The sequence below is a fragment of the Staurois parvus genome, unplaced genomic scaffold, assembly GCF_062004578.1.
Source record: "Staurois parvus isolate SC_StPar_1 unplaced genomic scaffold, SC_StPar_1.0 ptg000365l, whole genome shotgun sequence".
NCBI lineage: Eukaryota > Metazoa > Chordata > Amphibia > Anura > Ranidae > Staurois > Staurois parvus.
The window spans coordinates 2,295,696-2,307,866 of NW_028318161.1; the positions used below are offsets into that span (position 1 = coordinate 2,295,696).

The 12,171-nt window shown below is 39.0% G+C and overlaps 1 protein-coding gene across 1 annotated transcript in view; it reads left to right on the top strand.

Moving 5' to 3' along the window:
* The window catches only part of LOC149456268 (vascular endothelial growth factor receptor kdr-like), a 279,835-nt gene that overhangs the window by 248,884 nt on the left and 18,780 nt on the right, over nucleotides 1-12,171 (top strand). Inside the window, exons 28-29 of the mRNA XM_089685194.1 lie at nucleotides 4,104-4,182; nucleotides 7,148-7,248. Of these exons, the coding sequence (XP_089541320.1) occupies nucleotides 4,104-4,182; nucleotides 7,148-7,248 (180 nt within the window). The remainder of the gene's footprint in view (nucleotides 1-4,103; nucleotides 4,183-7,147; nucleotides 7,249-12,171) is intronic.

The following is a 12,171-nucleotide window of genomic DNA, read 5'->3' on the forward strand; positions in this document are numbered from 1 at the left end:
GACTATTGCCTGCTTTAAAAAAAAAAGGCAAACAAGACATTTCATGCAAACAAAAGTCTGTTTATTTTCATTATGTTTGAGGAATGCCTTTCCTTGCTTAGTGTGGAAGTCATCAGAACATACGTTCTATAGGATCCACAGGGATAATTTCTACCAGAACGCAAAGGTGGATATAGAACCTCTTTTAGATTATTATTGCTTTCTGGGTACCTGCTGGGGTGGATGACCCTTTCTATGTCCTATTGACCAATGTCCCCAGGACAAAATGGTAAATCTATAATTTTGCAGTTCTCTTCAGAAAGTAAGGATACATTTTCAAATGGGGAAACCGGTTGCTGCAAGAAATGTCTCGGGATATTCCCTCTTACTTCCTGTTGTGTCCGTGTATGGAGGTGAAAGGGAATCTCCCAAAGGGCCAAATACAGAAAAAAAACTGACATGGATTTACCATCCCCTACCTTCTCTAACAAAAAAAAAAAACTTTGACTTTAGATTCACTTTAAAAAGAGTTACTCCAGTTTTGTTGAGAAAAAACAATGCCCTCTGGGTGGTCCATTGCAGAAATGTTACCCCACTTTGTTGCAGATTCGTACCTATTGTTGCTCTGTAGAAATGAGTCAAATAGGAGGGATGGGTTCATTATAATTTTCTGGTACACTCTCAGTATTCGAATGGGAAAAACAGCAGGGTCTGTGTCCCTTTAGAAGTATTTAACCCCTGGGCAGTATCTCACCAAACCTGAAATTCCTATTGCAGGCAATGTCTAAACTTTGACTTGTATCTTAACACAGACCTCTAGTAAAAATCAGTGAACCAATTACAGAAGCAGGTAATGGCATCTCTGGGGGCTTTCTGTTTACCGATAGCGTACAGAATGCTTCCAGATTTTCATATTTCATTCAATTTTACAGTAAATTACAGCAGCTGCAGATTGAAAAGGAAAGGTAATTTTTAATAACATTCAATTACAATATAGCTTGTGTAGCAATTGTATATGCTAGATGATTATTTTTTCTTTACTTTTTTTTTTCCACGAAAGCAGGGCTACACTTTAATTGATAAGTGGAATCTCTGCACTTGAGAATGTATACCTGTAATTTGCTTCCCGGGTTGTGATATCAGTTGCAGAGCTCTGTCATTAAGGGGATTGGAAAAGCGGTCCTTGTTCCCGTTGCAGGAGTGAATTTACCATACAGTATATCATTTATATGCCTCTAGATGGTAGAAACACTGACCAAATATCATCTTGCTTTTTTATGCTGCAAATTGCTTCACAAAGCAAATTAAAATAGTGATTAGTGGGCCAACATCCATTCTCCACAGATTAGACAGAGTAGCTGTAAAAATGTGTTTGGTTTAACTACTAATTTTATAATTTCATCCTTTCATTTATATTTTCCAGTTTGCTATTTTTTGTGGCGTCTGTAGAGCATGTTACTTTTGTTGTACTGATTCCAGAACAGCCTGCAGTGGTAAAGCAGTTCAGTTGTGCACTTTCACATACTATATAAACTAAAACTGAATCCCTGCTTTGCTGATGAAAAAAAAGCTAATTTTTCCACTTGACCTCCAGAAGATATATCTCTCTTCATGACCAGGCCATTTTTTGCTATAATGCACTGACAGTTGTGTGGTCATGCAATGATGTACATGAATGATATTTATGTCATTTTTTTCCCCACAAATAGAGCTTTCTTTTGGCGGTATTTGCTCACCATTGGGTTTTTTATTTTTTGCACTATAAACAAAAAATACCGTCAGTTTTGAAAAAGAACAATATCTTATACTTTCTGCTATCAAACATATCCAATAAAAAATTGTAAAAATCTAATTTCTTTATAAAATTAGGCTAATATGCATTCTGCTACATATTCTTGGTAAAAAAAAGTGTATATTAATTGGTTTGCGCAAAAGTTGTAGTGTCTACAAATTATGGAATATATAATGGATTATTTCTTTTTTATACTAGTAATGGCAGCGATCAGCTAATTATAGCGGGACTGCGATATTGCAGCGGACAATCTGACACTAACTGACACTTTGTGTGAACCAGTGACACTAATACAGTGATCAGTGCTAAAAATATACACTGTCACTATACTACCACCTTACATTAGGTGTCATCAGCAGAGTGCAACTTTACATCATGTATTCCCATCACATCAGATGTGCCCATCAGAGTGCTACTTTACATCAGGTATCCTCATCACATTGCCACCCTACATCAGGTATTCTCGTCAGAGTGCCCCCTTATACCCAAAGTACCCCTCTCTATCATATTACCCCATCAGAGTGCCCCTTTACATCATATGTACCCATCAGAGTGCCCCTTTTCACAGTATGTGCCCATTTGTGCCCCTTTAACATAAAATGGCACGGCACAGTGGCTTAATGGTTAGCACGTCTGCCGTGCAGTAAATGGGTCATGGGTTTAATTCCCAACCATGGCGCCTCTTGCATGGAGTTTGCATGTTCTCCCTGTACTTGCATGGGTTTCCTCTGGGTACTCCGGATTCCTCCTACACTCCAAAGACATGCCGGTAGGTTAATTGGCTCCTAACTAAATTGTCCTAGTTTTATCCCTGGTCATGCGGGATCTCCTGCATGGTAGGGGTTGGGGAAAGACCTGGCAACCTACCCTTTAAAATAATTGCTAAGAGAATTTATGGAAAAAGACGCTTACGAGTGACGGTCCATGCAATCAGCAAGGGTCGGATACGACTGAAATGAATAGATAGATAGATAGATAGATAGATAGATAGATAGATAGAACATAAAATGGGGCCCTCAGAGTGCCCCTTAACATAAAATGTGCTCATCAGAGCGTCCCTTAACATAAAATGTGCCCGTCAGAGTGCCTCTTAACACAAAATAAGGGGCATGCTAATGGGCACATTTTATGTTAAGGGGCACTTTGATGGGCACATTTATATTAAGGAGCACTCTGATAAACACAATTATATTAAGGGGCACTCTGATGGATACATTTTTTGTTAAGGGGCACTCTGATAAGCACATTCTATGTTCCATCAGAGTGCCCCTTAACATAAAATGTGTCCATCAGAGAGCCCCTTAACATTCAATGTGCCCATCAGAGTGCCCCTGTAAGAGTACAACCTACCTTGAGGGCAGACAGGAGCTGTGCCGGGAACCTTGCTGGACGCTTGTGTACAGGCAGGGAGTGGAAGCCAGAGAGACAGTGAGCTGAAAGGGGCGGGGCGCACACGTGATGTCATGTTGCCATGATGACCGCCCTGCTCAGTGGCTGATCTGTCATTGCGGGCTGGCGGTCCAGGCGGCAGCGCTGCTGTGGCCATTCATGGATCAGCAGTCCGCCATTTAGTGACCACTGATCTAGGATAATCACAAGGTTAACTGTGTGCCTAACCAGTGATTTTGTGTTTTATATTATATGTTTTTACTAGGGGATGTGCTGGATTTTATTCCCTGCTTTGCAGGAAAGCTAAATCTAGCACATTGCTGCTGACAGGACCCAACTCTGCCTTGTTTACATAGGCAGAGCTGTGTTCTGTCTCTCTCCTTGCCAATCAGCGTGTGCCGGCAGTCATCCATTGGCCAGGACACATTGATCAGATTGTGCTGTAACTAATCACAGCAAAAGCGGTGCACCCTGTCAGCCAGGAAGTGCAGAATCACGTGTATATATACGTGATTTTTCACACAGAGTCCGCCCTGTAGCTGCAAATCTGCCATGAACTGGTTAAATATAACAACCACTTTGTTTTTGTTATGTTCACTAGAAATCTCCTCTTGAATAAGTTTACGCACTTTGAAAAACGTGGTTTAAGTTATTTTTAATCATTTGATTTATCATCTTTAAAAGCTGCTTTTTATAATTGCAATCATATGTTACCATGACTAACCCATACTGTACTTAAATCAACATTTTAATTATGTAGTGAAAGCTTTATAATCATTTAAGATCTTTGTTAGCTACTAGTAAACAAAATTGCAAAATGGTACCAAGAAAGATACAGAATAAACATGACATTTTGAGCACTTCACTTTGTTAAAGATGAATTAGAAAGATTATCAAAGAAACGTGGGTGTTGGGTTCATCCTGTGTCCCATCTTGTTTTCAGAAACAATAATAAGAATCGACCACTGAGTGTGAAGACATTTGACGAGGTGCCAGTGGGAAAGGACAAAGTACTCAACGAGGTAAACACATTTGCAGAAACAAAGAAACTGGGGAGAGAACATTGTCTTTATCCAGAAGAATCCTGCAAGCATAAGCACAGTACACAAGAATCTATTAAGAACCCAGAAACCTGCTCCCGGAAGGCCCCAGGAACATCTGGCAGTAGGAGTAACCAAAATATTCACATGTCAGAGACCTTTCAACAACATGTGATTTTCTAGTTGAAGTGAAGTTTGTTGAGTCAGGTTAGCCATAGACATGAGATGATTGCTGCTTGATCTGGCCAATAGCTTCTGTGGCTACCAATAAGCTGTGCAGCCACCCTGGTTTAATTCCTGGAAATATTGGCTGCCAATGGATTTTTCTAAACAAGTGCCTTTGTTCAGAAAACAATCTGGCATTAAAGGTGTCTGCGTAAACCATTATTATGCACAGTCAGTCACAGTGAGCTTGCATGTACAGTATATGCCACATTCACTGCACAGAGCAGTCATGCAATGATCAGATCTTCCAACCAACTTGAGATTTATACCTAGCCTTAGTGTATATATCAGTGATTTTCTCACCAAAGATTGTCAAGTCCAGCCAGTGCTGAAAGTTACATCAAACCATGAATAGGGTCTCACAGTTTTATTCTGCAAGACAAAGAACAATGTGTACTATGTAACCAAAATTAATCTTTGACTGTATTGTTATTGATGTTTTGGCCAATGCACTTTGCACATGATAATTGTTCCTTCCACTGTGTTAGTGAATAGGCCCATTAGTGATAGGACGTCACAAACTCTCACATTTAGGTTGACGTACATGAGTTGGCTTCATTGGATCATGCCATTTTCAGATAGGGGGATTATTTCATTCCAATGGATGACAGCTGCAAGCTGACTGCTTATGAGCGATGTGAAGTAGATAGGAAAACATATCCTGATCACTATTGTGTCATCCCCTGTCCTATTCTAAGATATACCATCTGCCCATGCCATTTCCTTCCTGCATGGGAATAAACAAAAAATGTATGAAATTGTATTTGGACAACTAAACTAACAAAAGCAATACCTTACCCAATACAGTGGTCTAATTTATTTTGTATAAATTGATGCCTTTGTTGTGTGATAATGTTTGGAGCTTTTATTATATAATGCTTTGCCAATCCTTTGAACTTGAAGTTCTTCATGAACTGGAAAGAATAGCATGTTGAAGAATCAAAAAAATGCCAGACAATAATTGTACGGCCAAGATAGCGAATTTTTTAGGCACACTAAGAGACCAAATCACCATATTAAAAATTACAACTTTATTTGTACAAAGACCATGACAAACAAGATAAAAAAATAGGATAACATCCAGGACACCCTATCTAAGAGGGAGAAAATTCCTGGCTTCATGCCTTACATAATATGTATACATCGCCATATAGTGAAGATACTATTATCAAAATATTACTGTACAGTTAAGAACAATTAATGCATTTTGCCTATGTGTATGGCTTCTTCTGGAACTTAGCTTCTTTGTAATAGGGAGACAGTACTACTATGTATAAAAAAAACAAGAAATATATAAACAATCAATTACATATACCATAATAATGTGAACATGTATGTATGAATAATAAGAAAATTGATGGACTTACATTAAAGTGGTGGTAACCAGTAAAATCCAGTCTAGGGTGCAGACATAGGGGACTCAACTGTAGATCATAAGGTGCAGCAAGACAAATGAACATGTATCTAGAATCCTATGGATGGAAAACATATCACCACTAACAAGATATATATATATTTTCTCATGGACTCTCATATATTGCTATATACTCAATGACAGCGTATAGGTGTATAGCTACAAAATTACCAAGGACTGGGTACCCAATATACAAAGTTATACTCACAATGGTCACAAGATGTTCCAATATATGAGAAAGGGTAAGTTTAATTGAAGATGTAAGACCAAGTGGGGTTTCAAATAGCAAAGCTGTGGCCAAAGGAAGGATATTATACCTACAACCAAAACTTTAAAAATGAGGTATACATTAGTTAAACTCAGGCCATATTTAATATTCACTAGTAATATGCTTACTTGTATGATTAAGCAAGAGCAAAAAGATGACTAAGCGGATTAATAACATGTTTTCCAATGCATATTCAAGGCGGGACAGAGATTGTTGAACAGACCATAGACCAAGTATAGCCTGCAATATCTTCTAGAAGCAAACACCTAAAAAAACCACAAACAAAGAATCATGTACCCCAGAGATAGTCTATTAGTTCATGGGGTACAGTATCTTGCTATATATATCTCAATTCAGTACTTCACCTAAGAGCAGTAAAAGTTAATCCAACTTAAGGAACACAATTATTTGCTTGCACCTGATGCACCTATAAAAGCACCTATAAAGAGCAATAGGATATAATAAATACTGCAATAGGACTATACTATATATCAGTCTCACTATTCTTGCCATCTTACTCTTGTATCTTAAGTCTGTGTCTTTTAATATAACTGCATCACCCACCAAGCGCCCCATTTACTTCAATCAATAATTGATTGTTTATATATTTCATGGGTTTTTTTAATCATAGTGCTGTCTCCCTTTTGAAAGAAGCTATGGTCCTGATGAAGAAATACGCATAAGTGAAACGCGTTGACTGTTCCTAATTGTACAGTATTTTGATAATATTATCTTCACTATATGGCGATGTGTACTGCATTTTGTGTATAGGGTGAATCCACAAATGTTCTCCCTCTTTGATAGGGTGTCCTGGATGTTATCCTATTTTTTATCTTGTTTGTCATGCTCTTTGTACAAATAAAGTTGTAATTTTTAATATGGTGATTTGGTCTCTCGGTGTGCCTAAAAAATCTGCTATTTTGGCCATACAATTGTTGTCCGACATTTTTTGTACTATATATTGGATGTGGCACTAGGAAGCTTACATATTTGTACATGTCGAAGAATCAATATTCATCCTGCCTGTATTTCTGTCACAGGAAGGGGAGTCTGACAGTGGGATGGTGCTGTCCTCCGTTGAAATGAAAAATCTGAAACGGCAAGAGACACGGTCATGGCCATTTGGAATAATTGCTCATGCGTAAGTGAAAACAATATGGTTTTGTTACTAATATAACAGTTTAATCAATTATAGCATCAACATATTCTGCTGTGGTTTATCAAGACTGATACGTGCCCCCTCTCTTAAAGGAGATATGAATCCAATGAATGCAGATCCAGTATGTGATATTTCGCAGAAAAACAATATTGATTTGCTTCTAGTAAATGTAAAGCTGGCCATACCCAAGCAGAGGTACATAACAAGTGTTGCACTCACAAACCTAAGCAGGGTTGGGCCGGGTTAGTACTTGGATGGAAGACATTGGGGTAAGATCTTGGTAATTCATGGGATTTTTTTTCATTACTTTATTTTTATAATTTTAGTTTTGGGTTTGTGAGCGCTGCACTTTTATATACCTATATCTGTTGTGCCGAGTATCTAGGCATAGTGTTAGCAGCTAATATATGCATAGCTTAACCTGATGCATATATTTCACTTCTATTTTTACATAACCTAGTAGAGTTTTGCTCAAAATGTTTCTTTTTAAGAATGTCTGACTTTCTAATTGTTAATGGGGTCAAATCAGTGTTTCTTTTCAACTGCAGTGATGGGAAAATTTTAAGGAGCAGGATGGAAATTTTCTAATAGTATATGTGATTTTCATTCTGGAAATTAATTTCATTTAAAGCACCTCAACATTTTTAAGTACTTTTGAACAACATTCCTCAATTCATCAAATGTGAGAATTTTCATACGAACATTTATTCAAAAATCTACTAGTATAGCCTGCTTAAGAAGTTTCTTCAGAGCATTAAATAACAAATTGATTATTGTTCAGAACGTTAAATCATTTAGTTTTAAACAACAAAGTAATACAAAAAAATGCCTCTGTTGCTGTTCTACAGGTCTTTTTACAGTAAGGTTTTTTTTTCTTAATAAACAAGAGACAGTATCTAGTTTTCTGTGGTTGTATGCTGGGATACTATTACAATCAGCACACCATCAGTATATTTGAACCTCTTTAGTTTATGCAAACTCAACAGTTCTGTAGGTTTGTCAATGTTGATATTATTACTTTTTTCACGGCATACAACGTAGCGTGTGATTCTGTGCCAAAGTGAAGGAAGTTCCCTTAAGCTCCTTTCATATGGTAGCCAAAAGGTGGTAAAGACAGTTGGTTGATCAGTCCATTGACAGCCTACCTACAGCAGACATGGTGCTGTCCAGATGGGTACACATTAGTGCAGATCATTGCTTGATGTGTTCATTTTAATGCTATATGGCGAGTTTAACAGGCGGCACCACCTGTCAAATTCCCCCATGTAAGTGAATATGACCATGCCACAAATGCAAGCAAAAAAACAGACATCAGGAGGTGACAGCATTGTCTCCTCAATCTCTGCAAACCTCCTTTCATTTCAGATTGCTTGTAATGCCACCTACCAATCCCTAAATGTGTTGTTTGCATTAGTTTTTATTCCTAGGCTTTTGTTCACCTTTATTTTCATCTTGTGATCCGGCCAGTACATTGGAGGAGCCATGTACATCAAATGCTGCTGTGGACAACATTGGATAGCAGCATTGCTAGATGCACTAGCAGACTTAGATGGACTTGACTGACTAATTAAAGTGGTTGTAAAGGCTGAAGGTTTTTTACCTTCATGCATCCTATGCACAAAGGTAAAAAAAACCTTCTGTGTGAAGCAGCTCCCCCAGCACCTTCAATACTTACCTGAGCCTCATTGCGATCAGCGATATGAATAACAGTCTCAGCTGTCCCAGATCTCTGCCTCCTTAATAGCTGAGACAGCAACTTGGAGCCTTGGCTCCTGCTGCTGTCAATCACAGCCAGCCAGTCAATGAGGAGAGAGAGGGAGCGGGGCCAAGCTGCGGCTCCACGTGAGAATGGACACACGGAGCAGCAGGTGCCCCCATAGCAAGCTGCTTGCTGTGGGATCACCCGACAGGAGGGAGGGGCCAGGAGCACTGGCAGGGGACCAGAGAAGAGGAGGATCCAGGCTGCTCTGTGCAAAACCAATGCACACAGTAGGTAAGTATAGACATGTTTGTTATTTTACAAGAAAAAGAAAATTAACCTTTAGCATCGCTTTAAGGCTAACTTTCAGCTAACGCTTTTTAAGCAGTTAGAGCAACAGTAAAAATGCAGCAAAATACAGTAAAAATATGCAATTGAGCTGTGATTTTACCACTGCTAGATCATCTCCCCCTGAGCTGCAATCGTGGTCTGACATTTACAAATGTCTCACCAAAACCAAATGTATGCATGAGGAAACAGTGTTGTATTTCAGTTGTAGGTTGTCGATTAAGCTGTAACAGCTATTTATTTAACTGTATCCTGTCAGTTATCCTACTAAAACATTATTGCAGCTGAATTCCAGGTAGTTATAAAAACACAAATTCTAGCAGGTACTGTATGTGTTCACTAGAAATCACTAACCATATTTTTAAAGCACATGGTGTAGGTACCCTAACAGCATCCTCTTAAACTGCTTCCCCTTTGCCCTATAGCATAAATACTACTACAGGGCGGCAGGGGTGTGCAAAATCAGGCATATATACGTGATTTTGCAAGTTCGGGTAGGGGGCACGACATTTGTGGCCTCGGCTGTCAATCACCGGGTGCTGGCCGGTGATTACTCGCCGGCACCTGGTGATCACCGAGTATCTCAGACAGGGGAGAGACCTATCAGTGTTTTTTATTAGCACTGATCACTGTATTGGTGTCAGTGACACCAAATCAGTTCCCCCCAGTGTCAGAATGCCCGCCACAGTCCCCCAGTCTTGCTATAAGTCGTTGATCGCAGCCATTATTAGAAAAAAACATTTAAAAATTCCAGTATCTATAAACGCTATAACTTTCATGTAAACCAATTAATTTACACATATTGGGATTTTATTTTAAGCAACGACATGTAGCAGAATACATTTTGGCCCAAATTTATGCCGAAATTTGATTTTTAAAATATTTTCACTGGACATGTTTAGTAGCAGAAAGTCAAAAATAATGTTTTTTTCTCAAAATTGTCAGTCTTTTTTGTTTATAGCGCAAAAAATAAAAACCGCAATCAAATACCACTGAAAGAAAGCTCTATTTGTGGGGAAGAAAGACATAAATTTCATTTGGGTGCAGCGTTGCATGACCGCACAATTGTCAGTTAAAGTAACGCAGAGCCGTATCGCAAAAAATGGCCTGGTCAGGAAGGGGGGTAAATCCTCAGGAGGGAAAGGGGTTAAATTTCATGAGCAGCAGAGCTCAAACTATCAGAGGGAGGGGCAACACTGTGAGCCAATCAGCTACTAGGGTGGCAAGAAACATGCTGATAGGAAGAGAAACCAGAATAAACAATATAAGCCCATCAGTCTGCAGATTCACTTTCACTGTCCAAAGAGATTTCGCCAATCATTTTTGAACTTCAAGACGTTTTAGGGTTCCTTTAGACCCTTCGAACATTGCTGGAGTTGCTGGAAACACTCCTACAGAAATATTCACTATGATCTTTTTCAGCAGGTTGTAGTGTGTTTATTTGTTGGGTGTGTATACGGTATGCTTTGCCTGACTTCACTTTTAAACTAGTTGGCTAACGTAATTATGTTCACACGGCGTTCAAAAGCTACAGGAAGCCAAAGAGCTGGGACAAGCCAGTCAGGAGTTACACATTAGAAGAATACCTCAGAGACGTTTACCCTGGATTTATTTCAGACATTTTCTATAGTTAACGGTAAAGCTACTTGAAGATCATTACAGGAATTATTATGTTTGTCATTCCTCGGCCAGATCCCACTGTTCCTAGGACTTGTTGGGAGTTTGCTTTTTCTATCTGGCAAACTAACTAAAGCATCAAGTGGATGCAAGAGCCAAATAAAACCAGATCAAAACCTGATATCCCTATAGAAAGCTTCAACAAATTCTCCACTGCTTTCCATGATTTCTGGGAGTGTAGCTTGTGCTTAGATTTATTTATTATCTTCATCCATTACAATACTGTATGATGAGTAAACACACCATCACGTAATGTACTGTATTATTATTATTTTTATTATTAATAAAACTGCATTTCCGAGAACAGTGTTCTCCAAACTTTCTAAACAAAGGGCCAGTTTACTGTCCTTCCTACTTTAGGAGGGCTGGACTGTGGCCAGTGGAAGTAAAAAATGTCTCAGGCTAAAAATCAAATTAGTAAAAAAATTACATAGCGCCAGTAGAAGGAATAGTGCCCCATCATTGGTGTCAGTTGGAGGAATAGTGCCCCATCATTGGTGTCAGTTGGAGGAATAGTGCCCCATCATTGTCAGTAGAAAACATAGTGCCTCATTGTTTGTGTCAGTGGAAGAAATAGTGTCCCATTTTTGGTGTCAGTGGAAGGAATAGTGCCCCATCATTGGTGTCAGTTGGAGGAATAGTGCCCCATCATTGTTTTCAGTAGAAAACATAGTGCCTCATTGTTTGTGTCACTGGAAGGAATAGTGCCCCATTTTTTGTATCAGTGGAAGGAATAGTGCCCCATTGTTGGTGTCAGTTGGAGGAATAGTGCCCCATCATTGTTGTCAGTAGAAAACATAGTGCCTCATTGTTTGTGTCAGTGGAAGGAATAGTGCCCCATTTTTGGTGTCAGTGGAAGGAATAGTGCCCCGCCATTGGTGTCAGTTGAAGGAATAGTGCCCCATCATTGTTGTCAGTAGAAAACATAGTGCCTCATTGTTTGTGTCAGTGGAAGGAATAGTGTCCCATTTTTGGTGTCAGTGGAAGGAATAGTGCCCCATCATTGGTGTCAGTTGGAGGAATAGTGCCCCATCATTGTCAGTAGAAAACATAGTGCCTCATTGTTTGTGTAAGTGGAAGGAATAGTGCCCCATTTTTTGTGTTAGTGGAAGGAATAGTGCCTCATTTTTGGTGTCAGTGGAAGGAATAGTACCCCATCATTGGTGTCAGTTGGAGGAATA